This window comes from Miniopterus schreibersii (assembly GCF_964146895.1).
Source record: "Miniopterus schreibersii genome assembly, chromosome: 2".
NCBI classification, from domain to species: Eukaryota; Metazoa; Chordata; class Mammalia; order Chiroptera; family Miniopteridae; genus Miniopterus; species Miniopterus schreibersii.
The window spans coordinates 76,042,549-76,068,309 of NC_138102.1; the positions used below are offsets into that span (position 1 = coordinate 76,042,549).

General features: G+C 41.5%; 1 protein-coding gene across 1 annotated transcript in view; it reads right to left on the reverse strand.

Moving 5' to 3' along the window:
• KPNA3 (karyopherin subunit alpha 3) overlaps window positions 1-4,595 on the reverse strand; it is a 74,494-nt gene extending 69,899 nt beyond the window's left edge. The window contains exon 1 of the mRNA XM_081130197.1: window positions 4,266-4,595. Coding sequence (XP_080986323.1) covers window positions 4,266-4,334 — 69 coding nt within the window. The 5' untranslated portion in view covers window positions 4,335-4,595. The remainder of the gene's footprint in view (window positions 1-4,265) is intronic.
• Between the last annotated feature and the right edge of the window lie 21,166 nt (window positions 4,596-25,761).

Below are 25,761 nucleotides of genomic sequence, written 5' to 3' on the forward strand. Positions count from 1 at the left end.
CAGGAAGGGTCCTATGGAGAACTTCTTACAAGGGAAGGAAGTGAAGAGAAGGGGGTCAAGGATAAAGTTCTAAGCTTGAACTACTATACAGCATCCTCTACCAACAGGGGTCCGGAGAGAGAAGCAGGTTTGGTAGTGCTAGCTGAATGTGCAAACAAGAAAAAAAATATATAAATACCTAGTATTAGAGACTAAAGCATAAAGCTTATTGTTTAGCCCAAGAATACAGGTTACTATTTTTCATTGAAACCAACTAACTGACTCCTTACTCATAAGGAAAGTTTATAAGAGTAAAAAGAAAAAAGGAAAAAAAAGGCAAATAAATGATAAATAGGATGGCAAACATTTTTATTTGCAAGGTTTTAAAATGCCAAAATAGGAATTTGTGACATATTCAAGGTTTTTAAAATATTTTCTCCATTAATTAACTTTCACACAGGTCAAGTCTTAGGCTCCACTCAGTGGAGAGACAGAATAGCACAGTGAGCAAGAGTTCTGGCTGTAGTGTCATGCTATTTCACTGTAAGTCTAGGCTCTGCTGCTTACCCCCCTATGATTTAGGGCTCGTTACTTAAGAATTGTAGGCCTCAAGTTATAACAGTACATACTTCACAGGATTGCTGTAAAGACTAAATACATAATACATATAAAGCCCTTGGTACAGGTACATTGTAAACAGTCAATAAATGTTAGGATTTTTAAGATAATTAGCATTAGTTATCATTACTGATGAAAGTATCACATCCTTGAGGTATACAGGTGCAAGAAAAAGAAAAGTTGACCTGGATGGCGGTAACCTGAATGTCTGAAATATAAGTGAATGCTTAGAACTTAAACGGAACATCTGTTTTGTGTACTTTTCTACAAATATATTTTAAAAGTTGTGATTTTAACTATTTTTTTAGAAGGAAAAAAGCCTAAGAACCAATGCCTTACATGAAAATGACTGGTATTAAAATACACATTCCAGACCAAATAAAAGTAATTATTTTCATCATGTGTCCTAGTTCTAGCTACAAAATCCATTCACCCTACCCAAGTTTCAAACTGTTATCAATGATAATTTCTCCCTCCCCTAGCTCCATCTGTAAATTTCAGGATAACCTTTATCCTCTTTGTTCTGTGGGTTTTACACAGAAGAGGAAAAGAAAGAAGAAAGGAGGAGCACATGCAAATCCTCATTCCATGACCATCCCCAGCCTCAATTTTTTTGGAAAATTCCTCATTGTGTACAGGATAACAGCACTATGACTCCAGAATTAATTCTAGATATTACTGCATCACCATTGTTCTAATCATATTACACCTTCCAACTCTACTTTGAAATAAATTCCTTCAGATCTCCCTATCAAGAAGTTTCCAAGCAACTCTTTGCCACAAACATATTCTCAAACCCCTGCAGTCTCTTCACTCTCTTTTTTCACCTGGATCTTTATTCATTAATTTCTCATGTGCCCAGTTCACGTTTAGGACACACTTCCTATAAAATTCACCAACCTCACTTCTATGAAGCCATTCCTGACTGAATTACTGTGAAATTACCTCTCCCTACACGCAATTCACTGGCATAACTCTTATTTTCTTTAGAAAATATATATTTTATTTTTGTATCTAGCATCTAATTTGTGTATCAGCTGGTTGTATAATTTGTAATATTTTATCTTTTCAAATGATATCTTATCAATGTGTATCTCATTGTTTTGAAACAGCCTGATAATCACAACTACTTAGAGAGATATGCTGTAGTATAACTTTCTAATGTAATATAGTTCCTAATAGATAAGACTAAATTAAATATGGAGTTTAGGCTTAGTTATACCTAAATCCACAATAAAGGCATTTGATCAGATTTGACCCCAGATTACCCTTTACTCATATCTTTAGCACTCCTTTCTCTCTCAGCAGCCTTACTACATTCTCCCAGGTCACTTCAATTACTGCTCCCTTGAGTCTGGATGCCTCTTCCTTGCCCTTTCCCTTTCCAGGGCCAACATTCTTTCATCCTTCAGGATCTACTCACTCCCATTCATCCACTAGGAATTAACCAGAACACCTCCCTTGGCTGCTCAGCTCCAAGTTAGGATCTTCTTATGCATTCTCAGAATACGCATATTGATATACTGCATTGTAACGATCAGTTTACTTTTCTATCACTCCTATAGAACTGTAAACTCCTTGAGATACAGACTGAATTTTATTCCCTTTGGTATCCCCAAGACCTGCAATTGTTAGATACCCAATAGACAATTAGTAAATGAGTGTCGACACTCATTTTGTGACCTTCTGCAGGCTACATAAGCACACTTGAGTTTCCTCATCTAAAGTACTCTCGTCCTGTAAAGTAGGGATAATGCTATACCTAACTAATAAAGTTATTATAAGGATTAAATGAGGTATCATAAAGCCTTAGTATAGCATCTACCACACAGAACCACCATTTGAGTATCTGTTATTTCATGCCTTGGTTACCCTAACGTATCCTGGGAAATGTAATGTTGTGACTAATATTTTCAGACTGAAAGGTTTAGTTAGCAGCCATTAATCTAGAGGTTAGTGGTTACATTCTGGTCATCAGCAAGTATTTATCATGTACCTATTACGTGCAGGAGTTTTTACTAGGCATCACTGAGCTCCCAGAACAAAATAGAGGCAAATAATAAGACAAAAACCTGTCTCAAAAGTCAACAGAGGAAAGAATTTCCTATAAACAATATGGTATTTTTCAAACTACATAAGTTTGCTTTATTATAGGGGTAAGTTTCAAGAACAATTACTGATGAAGTTCAAAATTAACTCCTATCATCAAATGGACCAATAACACGAGGCAGTTTCAAAATTTCTTGCTGCTATTCCTTTTGCTTAGAAGTATTTCTCATAAAAGTAACTTAACCATGACCAGCACAGAAACAGATGACTTCTATTTATCTCATTCAAATGGGAATTCAAGTATTTCCTTAGTTTTTTACCAATTAGTATTTAGTTTTGTAGCTCTGAAAAATGGCCTGAGTTCTGTCTGTTTTCTACACTGAATGGTATATTTCCCCCAACACCTTCTCTCTTTAAATGCACTTCTTATTCACACGAGCCCTCAACAAGAATTACAAAACTGCAAACCATGTCACCCAGTATTAGAAAAGGGGGCTATGGACTTAAAACTACTTTCCCCTAAGAAATTCAGAGGTCAAAGTCCCAGTGAAGTTTGTGCATTTTACTACACTGCTTTTAGTAGCTGCAGAGACCTCCAGCGCTGCCTCAATAAGTCGAATTTGCAAATAGTATCTGCTTATGTCACCTGAATGAGACAATGGCAACATGCTGTGTAGCAACCGAGAGGCATTAATGTTTACAATTTTGTAACCACATCGAAATTCTACCAGCTTGGAGCGAGAGGCATATACAAGGCCGCATGAACCTATGTACCCAATTGATTTCAGTAAAACATGTCAAAGAAATTATCCTATGCACACCCCCATTACAAACAAGCAATGCTAAGAAAACAGGTCCTGTAAGCGGAGGTCGGAACAACGGTCTCTTCCAAGGGATCAACACAATAGATGGTAAACTATTGTCCACCTTCAGCTTGCTCCAAATGCCAGCAGTAACAGGAGTATGAGCTGGAACAGCTCAGCACGACTGGTCCAAAGGACAGCACCGGAATACAAGAAAATGGTCCTGGCGCATCCTACCCTCCCCCACCCACCACCCTCAAACAAGTCAGTTACCCGGCTGGTCCCCACCCCCCTCTGAGGGCCTCCACCGCCCGCCTGGGCCCAGCTCGCAGAAGGTAGGCTCGGGGACCCGCAGAGCCGAGGTTCCATGTGCGGCAGCGCGGGAGGCACCGAGGGGGCTGCGCCGGCGGGAGACTGCACCGGCAACCCGCGAGCCGCGGCCACCCCCTCGGCGGTGCGGTCGACGGACGCCGGAGGCAGCATCCCCGACCCGCGAGGCCCCAGCCAGGGGACCCCGCCTCAGCTCCACATCCCTTCCTCGCAGACAGCAGGCCGCGCCCGCGTGACGGGGCCGAAAACCCCGGCATTTCCCCGTCCGCGCGCCCGCAGCTCCAGAGGGCGGCTGCAGCCGACCGCGTCCCGTCGCCTGCTCCGCCCAGCCCTGGGCCGGGGTGACGGGAGGCGGCGGCAACTCCGACCCACCGCGAGCCGGCGAGAGCTATCCCGGCGCCGGCCCCCCGCCCTTCCCCGCCGCCGCGGGGCTGGCGCGGTCCGGCGGGCGAGCCAGGCCGGCCCAGATCGCGGAAGCACACTCACTTCCACATCGCGGCCCTTGTTCTTAAAGCTCTTGATGCGGTGGTTCTCCAAGCCGGGGTTCTCGGCCATGGCTGCGCGCGGCTCCGGCGGCGGCTACTCCTGCGGCGGCGGCGGCGGCGAGTCTCGGTGCGGGAGGGGGAGGAGGAGCGCGGGAGGGGGGCAGGGGGAGGGGGAGAGGAGAGCACGTTCCGTGACGACTCCGAGCGCGAGGTGGCAGCAGCGCCAGGGGAGGCGCGGGCGGGCGGGCGGACAGCGGGGTGGGGCGGGGCCGGGAGGGAACCGCTCGGAGAAACCGCGCGCGCCTCGGGAGGCTTCGGTCACGTGCCCGGGGCGGCTCCGGGCCTGGATGCCCTCCTGCCTGGATGTACAGGGTATTATCGGGGTGACCCTCGCTCCCCCGAACAGGACCTCCCCACAACCCCTGGGCGCTGCAAGTTATGTCCCAGCAATGGAACCAGACTTAGCCGCTTTTACTGCTCCCCAGCAACGGTGAGCTGCGGATGGGTACTACAGTTCCCAGCATGCCACAGTCCGGCGGGGGGTAATCCGACTTTGACACAACGAGGGGAATGCCGGGAACCCTAAGCGCGCGGCTTTCCGCGCGGCGCGTTCCCGGACGCTGGGCTTCAGCTCGGTCCCCAAGGCCCCCTATGGGCGGGGACGTGGGAGGAGCTTCCCCAGACAGGGCATCTAGTACCCTATCGGGAGGAGGGGGGCGAGGTCTGTGGAGCCGCCCAAAATAGCAGCCACCCTCAGTGGCTGTTCCCTCGCTCGGCTTTGGTTTTATAAGTAGCATTTATTTCTACCTGACATGTACATGTGTATGTATGTAATATATGTGTTTATGAGTGTTATCTGGCTTACCACACGAGAATTAAGCTCAATGAAAGCAGGGACATTGGCTGGTTTATTGTTGAATCCCTTGCATCAAAACATTCCTTGGCTTGTCGTGCACACTCAATACTTGAACAAATTAGCTCCAGCGTCTCTCAGTTTCTTCATCATTCTTCTAAGCCTGATTCTGCAACTTTAACTCTGGCAGTTCCTGCATTTCAGTGCCCCCAACACTTCTTGTTGCATCACCACACTTAATCTTCAGCTTTCAGGAAGCAGTGAAGCCCTGGTCTCTCCAGTCTAGCATCTCCCCTTAGGCTCATTGGAGGAATGATCAAGGAAAATTTGGATCCATAACACTAATAGAGAGTTGCTTTCTAGAGGAGGTGGGCTTCTTTGATTATATGTGAAATAATTAAGTTTCAAAATCTATGGCAGATATAAGCAGGTATGCAATGCTATAGTACAATTCAAATGACACTGGGGTCATTCAAAGGTTGGTAGAAATAAAACCATAAAGAGATTAAAGACATTCTTTTAGAGCAAAGGGGCCTTAAAGCGCCAGAGGTTCAGAGGTCATGAATTCAGAGACCTTCGGTGGCCAGGCTATGTCCAGCACATTTGTTTTGTGAGTGGTGAGGTGTGGCCTGTTCATAAACACAGGCCCATTTAAAGGCTTCAGACCACTGTGGCCATATTGGACTATATGCCAGTCTTGCCAAAGTTCCAATTTTTGAAGGAAAAAACAAAAGCTGAGTTGTTTATTTCATTTTTAAATGTTGATTTACATTTTTAATGTACTTCAGTGAATCCGTTACTTAAGAACTCCAGGCTCTCATTATGAAATATCTGATCCCAGTCCAATCACTTACATAAAGGGGAACACACACATAGACACACACCTAAAGCTTAAAATGAATAGATTACTTCAATGTCCATCATTGTCCTAATATCAGAATATACGTATTTGTAAACAAGGCAGCCTGGTTTCTGCCTCCACACAGCTTTGTGTCTATCAGAGTAGACAGATAATAAAACAATTTATCACCCAAAAAGTGCAGTGGCTGTCAAGAAACAGGAGGGAAGCTCAAGACTCACAGCAGGGAGATCTGTTAACCTGCTAATTCCCAAGTCTCCTAATGTATGAGAGCAAGGTTGCAAATGGAGCTCTACATAGCACATATCTAAATATAAGTTATAAATCAAGCTTACAAATTTAAATAAAATATAGTCTAATCTTTGACATTGACAAATGCACTTTTTTTACCACCTGAAAGTCTGGGTTTGAATTTAAATTTCCTGACTTCTTGGACATCTGCTTCAGAATGTGGTGGTGCAAAGAAATCTGGAAACCAACCCCCAGCTACTTTTTGTTCTCATTCTTTTACATCTCGGTTCCATCTCAAACTAGAGTAGACCTTAAGAACATTTGTGCATATCCCTACTCACAGGATTCAAGTCCTGTCTCTCGCCACCAAAGCTCTATTTATGTCCCCCTACCCTCCTCAAAAGATGCCCCTGGGCCTTTACTCAGGCCTGGAGTGGGCAAAGCAGTGGCATTTTGTGCACCCAGGAAGAAAGACCCAGGAAAGAGGCCTAGAAAGACACTGGAAGCAGGCTTGGCCATTTGAGCAAGGAATCCCAGGGTGCTGGTACCCAGAGCTGGGTCTAGAGACACAGTGAACATGACTTCATGGTACCATGGACTCCCTATGGGGAGAAGCACAGCAGAAGAGAGCCAAAGTGAGGTACTCTAAAGGCCAGGGTCCAGAGCAGGGTCCCTTCTTGCCCAGGTCTAAAGCAGTCATTTTTACTTTTTGCCATTATCCCTGGCGACTTCAACATTCACGTTTCTGGTACCCTGGCCTCAGAGTCTCTCTATATTCTTAGCTCCACCAGGTTTCTACCAGCGGGAGCTCCCACCAGGCTTTGGAGTCTTTAATGTCTGAGAAATGACTACTTCCAGTTACTCAGATTTGGTACTTCTCATGGTTAGCAACCATTTTCTCTTTTCCCTCACTCTAGTCTTTGCTTTTGCTCTGAAACTTCTCTTGACAACTCTTTTTCTAGGTAGATTTCTTTCCCAAACATTTGGAGTATCCATTACATACCAAGCATTGTATTCATTAAGCACTTCTATTAAGGAGTTCTTAATTAAGGGGCAAGGGAGTGGGGAGCTGAGCAGAAACAGAAAGAAAGGGTCCTCTGGGTGGTCTGTTAAACTGTTCTTCCTTGGACTCACTACCCACTTCCCAGTGCACAGTCAGGTGGTAATTAATGCAGGAAGCAACACAAAATCAACAGATCCAAAAGGGAGCTCATGATTTTCTTCCTAAGTCAGCTCCTACAATTCACCAACTCTGTTAATGGCCTAATCATTCTTCCAGGAACTCCACTGAAAGCTGAGAGACATCTTTACTCCTTGCCACTCTCTCAACTCCCTCACCTAATCTCCATGCTAATTCACCATTCAATGCTCCTTGAATCCAGTTCGTCTTCCCATGCCACTCACAAGTTTACCTTAATGTCTCCTAATGGATTACCTTGCCTCTTCCATCCTCTCCACAACGATCTGACTCACCTCTCCAAATCTTCCTGATGGTACCTCTTCTCCTGTATTCAGTATACCCCTCCCCCTCCACCAAATCATTTCTAAACTCCTGTCTGGTGATTAAGATCATGTGTAATCCAGCCACAGTGCAATACACTTTTCTTATTTCTGAATCCCCTATACATAGCTTATGCTTTAGCTAACATGTTCTATCACCTTTTCCAAATATGTCATTACCTTTCCAGCCTTCATAGCTTTGCTGTTCAATTTACTTAGAAAGCTCTGGCCCCTAGATCTACCTGTCAAAATTGGCTCCTCTTGATTTAATTTTTTAAAATCCTCACCCAAGGATATATTTTTATTGATTTTTAGAGAGAGGAAGGGAGAAAGAGAGGGGGAGAGAGAAATATCGATGTGAGAGAGAAACATTGGTCGACTGTCTCCCGCATGTGCCTCAACCAGGGATCAAACCCACAACCCAGGCACATGCCCTGACAGGTAATTCAACCGGCAACCTTTTGGTGTACAGGAATGCTCCAACTAACTGAGCCACCCGGCCAGGGCAATTGGTTCCTCTTTAAATACTCAGTCCAAGAGGTCATCTTCTCCATGAAGCTGGTACAGTGGAGGGCCCTTCAGAATCTGAACATTCAGGTCCTAGGGCTGACTTCCTATTAGAGCAAGCCCAGGCAAGTCACTTACCTTCCCTGAATCATCTTTTCATCTACAAATGAGAATTCTGAATCATTGTTTTTTGTGTGTGAAAATCAAGTTCTTAAATGCATGTGGAAGTGCTTTGAAATTGCTCCATTATTATTAGTTATATCTTTCCAACCAGGATATGTTCCTTTTCTGAACCCCAGGAGAACTTACCTCCTGTTTTGTATTGCTGCAGTTTGTGTAGAGTCTTACCTATAAACCGTTGAAATGGCTTATACACTTTTGTGTTCCTCAGCCTAGAATAATTGGATCTTATGTATGTTTTCTGAATGAATAAATGAATTAGTGAGTGAATGAATGAACTCCTTCCTTTCCTCATGGTCACATTTTATCTATTTCACTACTCTCTAAGAACACCTGAAGCAAAAGGTGAGCACAGAAAATTGAAGAAAATTACATTCAAGTTCATCAACCCAACCACCTAGTGTTCTTAAAACTTTTGGTGATAAAGAATCTGAAATAATAATAAGAGTTTTCATGTACTGAATACCTACTATGTGCCAGGCATTTACATACATCATCTCTAAACCTCCTAAGAACACTGCATGGTTAAGATTATCATCTCCATCTCTCTTTGGGGCAGGTGGGGCAGGAACTCTGGTTTGAAGGTCTGGGAGGTTCCGTGATGCCAGCAGGAGCAATGGAAGTGACAAGAGCAAAGAAAGACAAGTGGTTTCTGGTGTGGCCAAGGCCTGAGACAGTGGTGATAAAGACCTCCAGCTTCCTAAAGAACAAATATAATCCTTAGGTTCTAGGAAAGCAAGATCTCCTGTCCAAGAGATGCCCCTCTCCAGGGGCATCAGCCGTGGAAATAGCTGTGATCAGCAGAGCAATACTCTCATGATCCATGACAGTTAGTAGCAATAGACACACCTTTGTGGGAATATGGCGAAAAGTCAGAGAGGAAGAGCCGGATAAGTTCTTAGAAATAACTAGGGATATCTAGGGGAAGAGGGAGGCTAGTGTCTGGCCATTAAGCATGCATACATGATAATGTGGGTAATACAAATAAGGTGACTTCACTTTGTAGTAATGGGCTGACTGGCTCAGGACACACACACTGCACTTCAAATATCATTCTCAAATAGAATACAATAAAATAAAAATATCAAAATTATAGTGAGCATACTTTATTTATAAAAGGCATAATTCAAAAATTCAGAATATACTTGAGTACTTTGCTGTACCCTAGAGGTAAACACTGTCTTAAAAGTTTAGTGACTTGCTAGTTCTTTAAATAACAAACTGTGTGTCCTTGAGCAGGTTATTTTACCTTTCTAAGTCACAAGTTTCTCACCTGTAGAATGAGCAGGATGGACTGAATGATCTTTAAGTCTCCTTCCACAGGCATAATTCTATGCATCTGTGAGATCAGCTATCCAGTCCAGCAGTATCCCTTCTCCTATCTCTCCCTATTTTACAAATGAGAAATCCAAAAATGGTAAATGATCATAATTGGCCAGAGGGACTAGAAGCTGAGTGTTCTGACTTTTCCCACTGGTATTTAGTCCCTCATTGGCCGCCTGATTTCAGAGTGTCCCCAATGTGCTCAGTATGCATTAGTCTCCTATTGTGTCTCAAATGCCTTAGGCCCACCAAATCAATGTTTCGCTCTCTCAAAGTTATTCATGTCAGATAAGAAATATTTCATTCATATTAAGGTCTGAATGACCTTATTAAACAGTATGAACTCCAGTGGATGGAATGTCTGGTATATCTAACTAATTATTAACATCCATCAGCCCCTCCCCACACCAGAAAACAAAGTGCAGCTCCTTGGCATCCAATTGCAGCTGATCCCTGCTGAAAGTTATTTGGATAAACTAGACTTACTGGAAAGTGCCTTCTTTGAATGAATACCAGATTTGGCATTCGTGTATATGTCATCTTCTTCAATAAATATGAGCACCCAAAGGAAAGCATTTGTGTCTTACTCACCATTGTGTCCCTGTGTCTAAGATGGTACCTGGCACCTAGTGGAGCCTTGATATGTTGGGTGGATGAATAAATACATAAACTTAATTAGAGAAGAAACAGTAAACTGACCGATTGGCGGGAAATCCATAAAATGATTGGTGTAATAAAACTGAGGAGCACATTTCTTCATGGCATGAAAGAGTCATGATGAGAATAGGGATTATGGTCATAAAATAACAATCATCATCATCATCAACATCAATAGCTGTTAAGTATGCCTATGTTCCATGATATATGCTGAACTCTTACTTTGATTATTTCATTTAATTGTCACAGTATTATCAGGTAGAAACTATTTTTATCATCATTTTATAGATTTATGAGGACAAAAAATGGTCAGGAGGAGATAAGGTCCAGGCAATTTGATCCCAGAGCTTGGGCATCTTCAGGGTCTACAGTGTACTCATATTCTGCAGGACCCTTGCCTCTGAGAACCAGGTCCCAGTTCTGGCCCACAACACATGCAGAACCCCACCTGGTCTAGTAAAAACAAAAGGGTTTCCATAGGACAATGAAATTATATTCAATTGTAAAAAAAATAGTCTAGGTAGATTGGTTATCCAGAAAAGAAGAATTAAACAAGTGTGGGAAGCTAATCCCCGTTGAAAGAGATTTTACAGTCAAGTCAGCAGGGGTGGGAGAAGATCTAGCCAGCCAAACCGCTAAATCCAGAGGTCAGACAGAAAAGGGATTATCATTTGAGTTCTATTAAGTAGGCCTCTTTGTATCATTTTCATATCACTGTTGTAGTAGGCGTAGTCTGTTTATTAATATTGAGAAGTAAAGACAGGTTTGTAAATATTCAGCCCTAAAGGCATTCATGGAAAACAGGATAACTAGAGGCAGGAAACACCTGAAAATAGAAATTAAAAGAGCTTGGTTAATTAGTTGAGCGTAAACATATTCCTTTTTCCCCAGTACTTGTGGATGTGCAATTCTCTAATTGAAAATGCCTAGAGAACTGAATCTTGTGGTAAGGATACAGTTCTTGGCAAAATATGTTCCCCTTTTTAAAAATTACTGTGTCCCTTATAATCAGCATTGCTAATAACTCCTAAGTAAAATGTACAATAGAAATTTTCCAAAAGGTTTTTCATACCTAAGTTTTATGAGTCTGTTATTTTTTCCTTTTTATTGAATTTATTGGGGTGACAAAATTCTACAGGTTTCAGGTGGACAATTTTACAACACATCATATGTACACTGTATTGTGTGTTCACAACCCCAAGTCAAGTCTCTGTCCATCATTCTTTATACCCCCATATGATCCTCCACCTCTGCCATACCCTCTCCTCCCAGCAATTACCACACTGTTGTTCGAGTCCATGAGTTCTTTCTTTTATTTTCTTCTCAATCCCTCCATCCCCCACACCCAGAATCCCCACACCCAGAGCCGTCAGCCTGCTCTCTGTCCATGAGTCTGTCTCTGTTTGCTTGTTAGCTCATTTTGTTCATTAGATCCACATATGAGTTAAATTATATGGTACTGGTCTGCTTTCCAGGTCCATCCATGTTGTCATAGAGGGTAAAATTTCCTTCTTTTTATGGCCAGGTAGTATTCCACTGTGTAAATGTACCACAGATTTATTACCCACTTATCTACTGATAGGTACTTGGGCTGTTTCCAAATCGTGGCTATTATAATACTGCAGTATTATTTACAGGGGTGCACATATTCTTTTGAATTAGTGTTTTGGGTTTCTTTGAATAAATTCCCAGAAGTGGAATCACTAGGTCATTAAAGCAGTTCCATTTTTAATTTTTTGAGGTAACTCCATATTATATCCACAGTGGCTACGCCAATCTACATTCCCACCAACAGTACTTGAGGGTTCCCTTTCCCCCACATCCTCACCAACACTTGTTTGTTGATACATTGATGGTAGCCATTCTGACAGGTGTGAGATGATATCTCATTGTGGTTTTAATTTGCATTTCTCTGATTAATAGTGCTGTTAAGCATCTTTTCATATGGTGATGGGTCATCTGTATGTCCTCTTTGGAGAAGTGTCTATTCAGGTCTTTTGTCCATTTTTAATTGGGTTGTTTGTTTTGGGGGTGTTGAGTTTTTTAAGTTCTTTATAAATTTTGGATATTAACCCCTTATCAGATGTATCATTTGCAAATATGTTCTCCCATTCAGTGGGTCATCTTTTCATTTTATTGATGATTTCCTTTGCTGTGCAAAAAACTTTTTCATTTGATGTTTATTTTTTCTTTTTCTTTTTTTTGTTTTGTTTTCTTTTAATTTAATTTTTCTTTAAAATATTACAGATTTCCCTTTTCCTCCCCAATGACCCATTCCACCCCATCCCATCCTCCTTCCCAGTCCCTCTCCCCATCATTGTCAGTGTCCTTGAGTTGTGCATATATGCATATAAATTCTACGGTTATTCTCTCCCTCTCTACACACCCACCCTCCTCCATCCTTCTGATATTCGTCACTCTGATCCATGCTTCAATGTCATTGAATCTATTCTGTTCATCAGTTTATTAAGTTCTTTAGATTCCACGTATAAGTGAGATCATGTGATGTTTGTCTTTCTCTGCCTGGCTTATTTCATTTAGCATAATTTTCTCCAGGTCCATCCCTACTGTCCCAAAGAATACGAGATCCTCCTTCTTTACAGCTGCATAGTATTCCATGGTGTAAATATCCCACAGCTTTTTTATCCACTCATCTACTGATGGGCACTTGGCCTGCTTCCAGATCTTAGCTATTGTAAACTGCGCTGCTATGAACATAAGGATAGATATATTCTTTCTGATTAGTGTTTCAGGATTCTTAGGATATATTCCTAGAAGTGGGATCACTGGGTCAAAAGGTAGCTCCATTTTTAATTTTTTGAGGAACCTCCATACTGTTTTCCATAGTGGCTACACCAGTCTGCATTCCCACCAGCAGTGTACTAGGGTTCCCCTTTGTCCACACCCTCCCCAGCACATGTCATTTATTGATTTGTTGATGGTGTGAAGTGATACCTCATTGTGGTTTTAATTTGCATCTCTCTGATGATTAGCGACTTTGAGCATTTTCTCATGTGTCTCTTAGCCATCTGTATGTCCTCTTTGGAGAAGTGCCTATTCAGGTCCTTTGTTCATGTCTTAATTCGGTTGTTTGTTTTCCTCTTGCTGAGTAGTATGAGGTCTTTGTACACTTTGGAAATTAGCCCTTTGTCAGATACACCCTTGGCAAATATGTTTTCCCAGACCATGGGGTTCCTTTCTATTTTGAGGCTGATTTCTTTTGCTGTGCAAAAGCTTTTTAGTTTAATGTAGTCCCATATGTTTATTTTTTCTTTTGTTTCTTTTGTCCTAGGAGATGTATCAGTGATAAATTCCACTACGTGGCATGTCTGTGACTTTACTGCCTATGTTTTCTGCCAGGATTTTTATGGTTTTATGATTTACATTTAAGTCTTCTATCCATTTTGAGTTTATTTTTGTTTATGGTGAAAGTTGGTGGTCTAGTTTCATTTTTTTGCATATACCTGTTCAGTTTTTTCAGCATCAGTTATTGAAGAGACTGTCTTTACTCCATTGGATGCTCTTGCCTCCTTTGTCAAATATTAACCAACCATAATGGCGTGGGTCTATTTCTGGGGTCTCTGTTCCGTTCCATTGATCTATATGCCTGTTGTTGTGCCAATACCAGGTCATTTTGATTACAGTGGCTTTGTAATACACTTTGAAGTCCGGTAATGTGATCCCTCCCACTCTGTTCTTTTTTCTCAAGATGGCTGCAGCTATTCCGGGTCATTTTTGGTTCCACAAAAATTTTCGAAATGTTTGTTCTAGGTCTGTGAAATATGCTGTTGGTATATTAATAGGAATTGCATTGAATTTATAAATTGCTTTGGGCAGTATGGACATTTTAATGATATTAATTCTTGCAATCCATGAGCGTGATATATTCTTCCACTTGTTTAAATCTTTCTCAATTTTTTTTTTTTTTTTCGGTGTCATGTAGTTTTCTGAGTACAGGTCTTTTACATCCTTGGTTAAGTTTATTCCTAGGTATCTTATTTTTTTAGTTGCAATGGTAAATGGTATTTTTTTATAGTTTCTCTCTCTGAGAGTTCATTGTTGGTGTATAAGAATGCCATTGATTTCTGGATGTTGATTTTGTATCCAGCTACCTTGCCAAATTTGTTTAGCAAATCTAGTAGTACTTTGATGGAGTCTTTAGGGTTTTCTATGTACAATATCATGTCATCTGCAAATAATGACAGTTTTACTTCCTCCTTTCCAATTTGGATACCTTTACTGTTTTCTTCCTGTCTGATGGCTGTTGCAAGGATTCCAGTACTATGTTGAATAAGAGTGGTGAAAGTGGACATCCCTGTCTTGCTCCTGTTTTTAATGGAAATGGTTTTAGTTTTTGCCCATTGAGTATGATGTCGGCTGTAGGTTTGTCATATCTGACCTTTATTATGTTGAGTTATGATCCCTCTATTCCCACTTTGCTGAGAGTTTTTATCAGAAATGGGTGCTGGATTTTACTGAATGCTTTTCCTGCATCTATTGATATGATCATATGATTTTTGTCCTTCATTTTGTTTATGTGATGTATCACCTTTATTGATTTGCGGATGTTGTACCAGCCTTGCATCCCTGGAATAAATCCCACTTGGTCGTGGTGTATGACCTTTTTAATGTATTGCTGGATCCCGTTTGCTAGTATTTTAGTGAGGATTTTAACATCTATGTTCATCAGGGATATTGGACTCTAGTTTTCTTTCTTTGTAGTGTCATTATCTGGTTTTGGGATTAGGATGATGCTGGCCTCATAAAAAGAGTTTGGGAGTTTTCCCTCCTCTTGAATTTTTCTGGAATAGTTTGAATAGAATAGGTATTAATCCTTCTTTGAATGTTTGGTAAAACTTGCCTGTAAATCCATCTGGTCCAGGACTTTTGTTTGCTGGGAGTTTTTTGTTTACTGCTTCCATGTCATTAGTTGTTAACAGCCTGTTCAGGTATTCTGCCTCTTCTTGATTCAGTTTTGGAAGACTGTATGCTTCTAGGAATTTGTTCATTTCCCCCATGTTGTCCAATTTGTTGGCATATAGTTGCTCATAGTATTTTTTACAATTCTTTGTATTTCTATTGAGTCAGTTGTTATATCGCCTCTTTCATTTCTGATTTTATTTATTTGGGTCCTCTCTCTGTTTCTTAGTGAGTCTGGCTAAAGGTGCATCAATCTTATTTATTTTTTTCAGCGAACTAGCTCTTGGTTTCATTGATTTTTTTATTGTTTTTTTAGTCTCTATGTCATTAATTTCTGCTCTCATCTTTATTATTTCCTTCCTTCTATTTCCTTGGGGCTTTTCTTGCTGTTCTCGTTCTAGTTCTTTTAGTTGTTGTGTTAGATGGTTCATTAGATCTTTTTCTTGTTTCTTGAGGTAGGCCTGTAATGCTATGAATTTTCCTCTCAGGACTGCTTTTGCTGTGTCCCATAGATTTTTGGGTTGTTGTCTGTTCATTTTCGTTTCTTTCCATGAAGTGTTTGATTTCTTCCTTGATCTCATTGGCAACTCATTCATTGTTTAATAACGTGCTATTTAGCCTCCATGTGTTGAAATATTTTTGAGTCTTTTTATAGTGGTTGGTTTCTAGTTTCATGGCACTGTGATCTGAGAAGATGCTTGATATAATTTCAGTCTTCTTATATTTGTAGAGACTTGCCTTGTGCCCTAACATGTGGTCTGTTTTTGAGAATGTTCCATGTGCACTTGAGAAGAATGTGTATTCTCCTGCTTTGAAATGAAATGTTCTGTAAATGTCAATTAAATCCATTAAGTCTAGTGTGTCATTTAAAGTCTGTGTTTCCCTGTTGAGTTTTTGTCTTGATGATCTGTCCAATGCTGACAGTGGGGTGTTAAAGTCCCCCACTATGATTGTGTTGCTGTCAATCTTCCCCTTAAGGTCCCCCAAGAAATTTTTTATATATTTAGGTGCTCCTATATTGGGAACATAAATGTTTATAAAGGTTGTTTCCGCCTGTTGGATTGATCCCTTTAGTATTATGTAGTGACCATCTTTGTTTCTTATTATGGTCTTTATTTTGAAGTCTATTTTGTCAGAAATAAGAATTGCTACCTCAGCTTTCTTTTCCTTTCCATTTGCATGGAATATTTTTTTCCATCCCTTCACTTTTAGCCTGTGTGAGTCTTTTGCTCTCAGGTGGATCTCTTGTAGACAGCATATATTTGGGTCCTGTTTTCTTATCCATTCAGCTACCCTATGTCTTTTAATTGGACCATTTATTTCATTTACATTTAAGGTTACTATTGATATAAACTTATTTAATGCATTTTTCCCCTTTATGCTGATGTACCTTTCTCTCATTATTTCTTCTTTTTCTTAGAGCAGTCCTTTTAACATTTCTTGCAATGCCATTTTTGTGGTACTGAACTCCTTTAGCCTTCTTTTGTCTGGGAAGCTCTTTATTTCACCTTCAATTTTAAATGATAGCTTTGCTGGATAAAGCAATTTTGGTTGCATATTCTTGCTTTTCATTACTATGAGAACTTTATGCCACTCCCTTCTGGCCTGAAGAGTTTCTGCTGAGAAATCAGCTGTTAGCCTCATGGGGGGTTCCCTTGTAGGTCACTGCTTTTCTCTAACAGCCTTTAATATTTTCTCTTTGTCCTTGACATTTGCCATTTTAATTATGATGTGTCTTTGAGTGGGTCTCTTTGGGTCCCTCTTGTTTGGAACCCTCTGTGCTTCCTGAACTTGTGTGGCTTTCTGTCTCACCAGCCTACAGAAGTTTTCTGTCATTATTTCCTCACCAAGTTCTCTATCCCTTGCTTTCTTCCCCCCCCCCCCGGTACTCCTATAATGCGAATGTTGTTTTGCTTCATGTTGTCCCAAAGCTCCCTTACACTGTCCTTATGTTTTTAAGTGCTTTTTCTTTTTGCGGCTGATTGGGTGATTTTTTTCTACCTTGTCTTCTAAGTCACTTTTTCTATTCTCTGCTTCATTGAGCCTGCTTTTAATTCCTTCCAGTGTATTCTTGATATCAAATACAGCATTCTTTATTTCTGTCTGATTTTTGTTTATGTTATGTATCTCTTTTTTCATGTGTTCCCTAAAATCCTTGATCTTACCCTTTATTGCCTCGTTTTTCTCTTTAAGTTCTTTGAACATCTTCATCATCAAACTCTGAACTCTGTTTCTGATAGCTTGCTTAACTCCATCTCATCAAAGACTTTTTCTGGCGATGTTTCCTTTTCTTTAATTTGGGGGTTGTTTCTTTGTCTCCCCATTTTAGTAGGTCTTAGAGTTTATATGTATATATTAGATATATTTTCTGTCTCCCAGTCTTGTGGGATGGGATTTTGTCTTGTGGATCCAGTGGAGCCCACAGATATGTTTTCCTTATACTTCTGAGCTCATGTTCCTTTTGTGAGTGTCCCTTTTGTGGTTTCTTTATGTTCTCCTGTTGTGGTTGGGTCTAGATTGTCATTGATCAGTCCTTGGGAGGACTCTCCTCTCAGGTTGGCTAACTGTCTCAGCCCCAACCTCATTGTGTAAGCTGTTGTACGTGTGGGTGCTGGCAAGGCAGGACAATACACAACTAAACTTCCAGGAAACAAGGGGTATCTGACAAAATACCTTGACAGTCACAATGAAAACAACCCAAGTGAAAACAGAACTGGGAGAGTGAAGAGACAACACACACAAAAAAGCTTAAAAAGAAGAAATAGAGAAAGAAAAGTAATGCTTAGAGAGAGAGATGTATATTGTTGTTAATAGTGATGAAAATTTAGAAAATAATAATAAACTAAAATGTAAAAAATAGAGAAGCTACTGGGAGATAACAGAGGCAAAGAAAAGATTCTGAAAGAAGAGCCAGCAAAAAATTAAGGGAGAGAATAGGATTAGGATTAGTTGAAAATGAGAAAATAAAAATACAATAAAGAGAATAAGAGAAACTAACAATTGATCAAAAAGATAGGAAGACAGAATGAGGATAACAAAAGAATGAAAGAAAAGAAGAAAAAGAGAAAAGAAAAAAAAAGTTATGCCAATGGATTGAGAGGAGAGAGAGAGAGATAAAGCCTGGGCAGTGGGGGAGTCCAGTAAGAGATTTAGGGGAAATTATGGCGGAAAGCAGTAAACTTGGTTATAATGATAGTGTCCTAGTCATTAAGCAGGGATATCAAGAAAGCCTTGATAGTAGAAGCAAGGATAAAGCAAAACAAAGCAAATAAAACAAAACAGAGAAACAAAACTAAAAACAAGCTAAGTAGGACCAAATTTATTTATTAAAAAAAAAAAAGGAAAATATTTAGGTCAAACATGTTTTAAAAAAAAAAAATTTTTTTTAAATATATCTTTATTGATTTCAGAGAGAGGAAAGGAGAGGGAGAGAGAGAGATAGAAACATAAATGATGAGAGAGTCACTGATCGAGCCCACAACTCGGGCATGTGCCCTGACCGGGAATCGAACCCTGATCGCCTGGATCCTAGGTCAAAGCTCTATTGCTAAGCCATGCCCGGCAGGGCAAAAAATTTTTTTAAATTCTTATAATATTTAAAAAAGAAGAAAAAACAAATAAATTTTTTCTCCCTTTCTCTTCTTCCTAAGGGAAAAAGAGAAAAAACAAACAAACTCACAAACAAACAAACAAACAAAAAACAGAAGAAAAAAAGACAGTCAATCAGGTGAGTTTCTTCTGGGCAGCTTATGTTGTCTGAGGCTCTCTATTTTGTGGGCTGATTGCAGTTCTCCTGGGAGGTACTTGTGTATCACCCAATGTGAGGAGCCGTCTAGGTTTGCCTCTGGTGTCCTTAGGTAGATGGTTCATCTGAGGCTCTCTGAGGACCACCTCCTCTTGTCAGCTATTTTGCAACTTTGTAGTTGCCTGGTCTTACTCCAGAGTCTTCTGTAGAGTCTTTAGGGTGCAGGATGGCTAGTGTTGCTCAGGATATCACTCCCCTTAGAAATTTCACTGTCAGGCACTCACTGTGTGGGAGTTAGTCTCTGCTCCACAGCCAGCTCCTCAGTCCCTACCCTGTCCTCTCATTCTAGTTCCCCATGCACTGGCCTGCTGCAGGTTCAGATTGATATCAATCCGTTGCCTTTTCTGTATGGGCCATTTCAGCAGCCTGGGCTCAGTGGGTTCTATTCAAGAACATTCCAGAGAGCACTTTGCCTGTCCAGCCCCCAGAAGGGGATTTCAGCATTTCCTCCAGTTCCCAAACAGTCCCTGAGAGTCTTATTATTGTAATGTCCTCCTGTGAGCTGCTCTCCCTTCCCCCTCAGGACTGTGCCCTGTGGGGGTTTCTGGGCCTCTGTGAGCTGGACCAGCCCCTTTCTTGTTGGGGGTGGTGCTCCTAGGTTGCAGGAGAGGCAGGTGGGCTTCCACACCTCCCTTTCCAGATCTGGTTGGCTGGTGGCACCAGTCCTGCTGCTCAAAGAGACTACTGTGCAGACTCCAATCCCAGCCTCCGCTGGTCTGTCAGCCCAGTGCATGTGGGAAGGTGGGAGCCAGTTCAGCGATCAGAATAAAAAAACACACAAAGCAATACACAAGCAGACTCCGCCCTGCAAGGTCCCGCCACCTGCGAGCCAAGGCACCCAGCAGGAGGGGACCCAAAGTCAGCTCCATGCAGCTCCCCGCAACGCTGACCTCAGCAAAGCTGGGGCAGCCCCACTCGCCCCCACGGCGCTTCTCAGGGCTGGTCACAAATCCCAGACTCCCCCACTGGGAGCTCAGGGCTGGAGGCGCCCCTCCCCTCCCCTGCACCACGCAGATTCAGGGCTTTCTGGGGCTCAACACAATGCCCCACAGGGAGGTAGAGGGTCCCTGTGTGTGGCTGCTCAGTGCAGTCCTCTAGTCCCTTACTACTTGGGTGCCACACACTTTGGGACAGTCTTTTCTATGGTCAGCACCTTGAGCATTAGACACTGGTTGCATCTGCCACTAGAAGCTTTGTTTCCTAGGAAGGCACCATCCGCTCCCTGTGAACTCACTGCTCACCTGGGTCCCTCTGCCCTGTGCGTGGGGCTCTCCTTCCCCTCTCCTGTGCTACAGGTGTGGGATCCCCGCTTTTGGAGGCCGGTTCGCACTCCCTAGGGGAGGGAGCTTTGCAGCCTCCAATCTTTGGGGCTTGGAGCCCAGCACAGGCTTCAGGGGGACTCCCCCTTTTTACACCCCCCTCTCTTACCAGACTCTATGATGTTTTTTCAGTGCTCCCCACTCACACTCTGTCCACTCAGGTATGTTTCTCTGGTTTTTCCAAGCTGGCTACATAGTATTTTAGAAGCAAATCAAGTCTGTGGCTGGGAGCGGGGGCGCTCTGTTGCTTCTCACAGTGCCGCCATCTTCCCTCCCCTGATGTTTATTTTCTTTTTGTTTCCCTTGTCCGAGGAGATATTTCATGAAAAATATTGCTACGAGAACATTCTGAGGTTTTAATGCCCAAATTTTCTTCCAGGGATAGGTTTTGAGTCTTACATTTCAGTCTTTGATCCATTTTGAGTTTATTCTTGTGCATGGTGTAAGAAAGTGGTCTAGTTTCATTTCTTTGCACGTGTCTGTCCAGTTTTCCCGACACCATTTATTGAATAGACTATCTTTAACCCTTTGAGTGTTTTTGCTTCCTTTGCCAAAATTTTTTTAAAATTTATCTTTGTTGTTGAAAGTATTACAGATGTCCCATTTTCCCCCCCAATTGACCCTGTCCACTTCGCTCCTATACCCTTCCCAGGCCTTCACCCCATTTTTGACCATGTCCATGGGTTATGCATATAACTTCTTTGGTTAATCTCTTCCCACCCTCCACCCCCTTCCTTCTTTCCTCTGAAGTATGATCGTCTGCTGCATGCGTCAATGTCTCTAAATCTATTTAGTTCATCAGATTCTTTTGTTCATTAGCTTCATCTTAAAGAAGACCCTTCAACATTTCCTGAAGTGCTGGTCTGGTGGTGATGAACTCCTTTAGCTTTTTCTTATCTGTGAAACTCTTTATCTGACCTTTAGTTCCAAATGATAGCTTTTCTGGGTAGAGCAATCTTGGTTGTAGTTCCATGTTTTCCATCACTTTGAGTATTTCTGGCCACTCTCTTCTGGCCTGCAAAGTTTCTGGTGAGAAATCAGCTGACAGTTGTATGGGTGCTCCGTTGTAGGTAACTAATTGCTTTTCTCTTGCAGCTTTTAAGATTCTCTTTGTCTTTAACCTTTGGCATTTTAATTATGATGTGTCTTGATGTAGGCCTCTTTGGGTTCCTTTTGTTTGGGACCCTCTGTGCTTCCTGGGCTTCCTAAGCCTATTTCTTTCCCCAGGTAGGGGAAGTTTTCTGTCATTTTTTCAAATACGTTTTCAATTTCTTGCTCTCTTTCTTCCCCTTCTGGCACTCCAATAATACAAATGTTGGGCCTCTTGAAGTTGTCACAGAGGCTCCTTGTGCTATCTTCATATTTCTGGATTCTTTTTTCTTTTTGCTCTTCTGGTTGGGTGTTTTTTGTTTCCTCATGTTCCAAATTGCTGATTTATTTCTCAGCATCCTCTACTCTACTGTTGATTCCCTGTAAATTATTCTTCATTTCAGTTCATGTAGCCTTCATTTAAGATTGGTACTTTATTATGTCATCGATTTTCTCAGTTGTTTTCTTAATAATATGCTCGAGCATCCTTATGAAGAAAATTCTGAACTCAGTATCTGTTAGCTTGCTTGGAGTTATTTCATTTAGTTTCTCTTCTAGAGATTTCTTCTGTTCTTTTCTTTGTGACATGTTTCTTTGCCCCCACATTTTGGCTGCTTCCTGGTGTTTGTTTCTATGTATTAGGTAGAGCTGCTATATCTCCTGGAATTTGTAGAGTGGCTTTGTGTAGTAGGTGTCCTGTAGGGTCCAGTGGCTCAGCCTCCCCAGTCACCTGAGCTGGGTCTTCTAGGTGCTCCCCTGTGTGGGTTGTGTGCACTGTCCTGTTGTAGTTGAGCCTTGGTTGCTATTGGAGTCACTGGGAAGAATTGACCCCCAGGCCAATCAGCTGTGAGGACCAGCTGCAAGTACAGCCAAAGAGCTGCTGTGCTGGAGACACAACTATGGAGCAGAATTTACTTCAATGGAGCTTTGGTGTTCACCAAGTGTGCCACTTGAGTGTGTCGCTCATGGATGTGGTAGGGTTATAATCCAGCGTGGTTGAGTCTGACCACCACACTTGCACTGTCTCTGGGACCTCCTGGGAGGTGCAAAGTCAGCCTGAGCCAATGCCTTGCCCAGGGCCACCCAGCATGAGCTACACAGCAAACTGCAGTTGTCTGATAGTTGTGCTGGGCTTGGTGTTGCCCAGGAGAGGCCAAGCTATGAACCAATGCAGACTGCCACTAGTGCCAGGCCTGGGGCCACTTATCAAGCCATATGGGGCACACTATTGCTTGTTTGAGATATTTTAGGAAAGTCCTAAGCATAAGGCTCGAGATGCCACTTGCACAGAAAAGCCACTGGCAATGGCTTAGATGAGCTTGCAGGTAGGGAGGGGTGGGGCCTCTGGGAATCACTGGGGTGGGGCCAAAGGTGTGAGTCAGGTGCTGGCGATTCAAATATGGCACCTTCTCTGTGTGGAGAGGGGTTGCCAATGAAACAATGGCCTCTGCCAGCTTCTCTGCCTGGGAGAAAGCTGCCCCTCCACCTCTCACCCCAATTTCAGGCAGGTTAGTTCCTCCCCAAATGTCCCAGGTTCCTTTCGGGCTGCTGCCTGGTGCTGGGGCTCAGAGGGAGTGCGTCTGAGTGAGTCTCTGCATTGGCCCTTTAAAAGGAGCTGCCTGGGGCTCCTGCAGCCTCCATGTCCCTCAGTGATAGTCCCTGCTGGTTTTCACAGTGCAAAGTTGTGGGGATTTCTCTTCCTGGCCCTGGAACCCTGGGCTTGGGGCCTGATGTGGTGCTGGGACCCCCTCAATTCTCCAGGAACCCTCCACCGCCAAGATATCCCTCCTGGGTTTAAACCTCAGCACCGTGTGTGGGCCCACGACCCCGTCTTCGGGGTTCTGCCTTGATCTGCCTGCATCTCTGCCCCTCCTATGGGTCTTGATGCTTTTTAAGCTCCCTCCTTGTAGGGCTTCTGTTGAGCTAGATTTTAGGAGGTTCTTAGTGATGGTTGTTCTGTATTTTAGTTGTAATTTTGATGTGGTTGTGGGAGGCGACGGGTACAGCTGTTACCTACACTGCCATCTTGTTTCCTCCCCTTCTTTGTCAAATATTAAGTGACTATAAGGGTGTGGGTTCATTTCTGGCCTATAATGCTATGAATTTCCCTTTTCTGTTCCATTGATCAGTGTGTCTGTTTTTATGACAGTATTATGCTGTTTTGATTACTACGGCCTTGCAGTACAGTTTGATATCAGGTAGCATAATTGCTCCAACTTTGTTCTTCTTACTCAAGGTTTCCATTGCTATTCAGGGTCTTTTGAGGTTCCATATAAATTTTTGGAATATTTGTTCTAGTTCTGTGAAATACATCATTGGTATCCTGATAGGAACTGCATTGATTCTATAGACTACTTTGGGTAGTATGGACATTTTAATTCTGTTCATTCTTCTTATTCACAAACATGGTATATGCTCCCACTTATTTGTATCTTCTTTGGTTTCTTTCCTCAGTGTCTTATAATTTTCCGAGTACAGGCCTTTTGCATCCTTGGTTAAATTTTTTCCTAGGTATTTTATTTATTTTGAAGCAATTGTGAATGGGATCATTTTCTTGGTTTTCCTTTCTGATAGTTCATTATTGGTGTATAAAAATAAAACTGATTTCTGGATATTTATTTTATATCCTGCTACTTTACAGAATTCATTTATCAGTTCTGGTAGTTTTGTGGTGGAATCTTTAGGTGCTTTACACACAGTATCATGTCATGTGCAAGTAATGAACAGTGTTACTTCTTCATTTCCAATTTGGATTCCTTTTCTTTTTCCTCATTGTCTGATGGCTGTAGCTAGGACTTCCAGAGTGGTAAAAGTGAATATCCCTGTCTTGTTCCTGATCTTAAGAGAAAAGCTTTTAGCTTTTGCCCATTGAGTATGATTTTGGCTGTGGGTTTGTCATATATGGCCTTTGTTATGTTGAGGTAAGTTCCCTCTACTCCCACTTTGCTGAGAGTTTTTAACATAAATGGACACTGGGTTTTATCAAATGCTTTTCTATATCTAATGATCACGTGGTTTTTATCTTTTATTTTGTTTATGTGGTGTAACACATTGATTGATTTGGGATATTGTACCAACCTTGCATCCCCAGAATAAACCCCACTTGATCATGGTGTATGATCTTTTTTAATGTATTGTTGGATCCAGTTTGCTAATATTTTGTTGAAAATTTTAGCATACTTCTGTGTTCATTGGAGATATTGGCCTATATTTTTCCTTCTTTGTAGTGTCTTTATCTGATTTTGGAATTAAGATAGTGATGGCCTCACTAAATGAGCTAGAGAACCTTCCCTCCTCTTGAATTTTTTGAATTGCTTGAGAAGGACAGGTGTTAGTTCCTTGAATGTTTGGTAAAATTCACCTTGAAAGCCTAGGACTTTTGTTTGTTGGGAGTTTTTTTTATCACTTCTTCAATTTCACTAGTTGTAATTTGTATATTTAGATTCTCTGATTCTCCTGATTCAGTTTTGGAAGATTGTGTATGTCTAGGTATTTATCTATTTCGTCCAGAGTGTTCAATTTTTTGCCATATAGTGGTTCATAATATTTTCTTGAAATCCTTTGTATTTCTGTGGGGTCTGTTATTACTTCTCTTTCATTTATGATTTTATTTTCTTGGGACCTCTCTCATTTTTTCTTGATAAGCCTGGTTAAAGGTACATCAATCTTGTTTATCTTTACAAAGAATGAGCTCTTGGTTTCTTTGATCTTTTGTTTTGTTTCCTTAGACTCTATTTCATTTATTTCTGCTCTAATCTTTATTATTTCCTTTCTTCTACTCACTTTGGGCTTTTTTTGTTGTTCTTTCTCTAGTTCTTTTAAATGTAAAGTAATCTTGTTTATTTGATATTTTTTATGTTTCTTGAGGTCGGCCTGTAATGCTATGAATTTCCCTTTTATGACTGCTTCTTCTGTGCCCCATAGATTTTAGGTGGTTGTGTTCTTATTTTCATTTGTTTCAAGGTATCTTTTGATTTCTTCCTTGATCTCAGTTAACCCATGTTTAGTAGCATGATATTTAGCCTCCATGTGTGTTTTTCAGTTTTTTTCTTGTGATGGATTTCTAGTTTTGTACCATTATGGTCAAAGAAGATGCCTGGTATGATTTTAATCTTCTTAAATTTATTGAGACTTGTTTTGTATCCTAGCATGTGGTCTATCCTAGAAAATGTTCCATGTGCATTTGAGAAGAATGTATGTTCTGCTGCATGGGGTGAAATGCTCTGAAGATATCAATTATTTTCTTGTTGATTT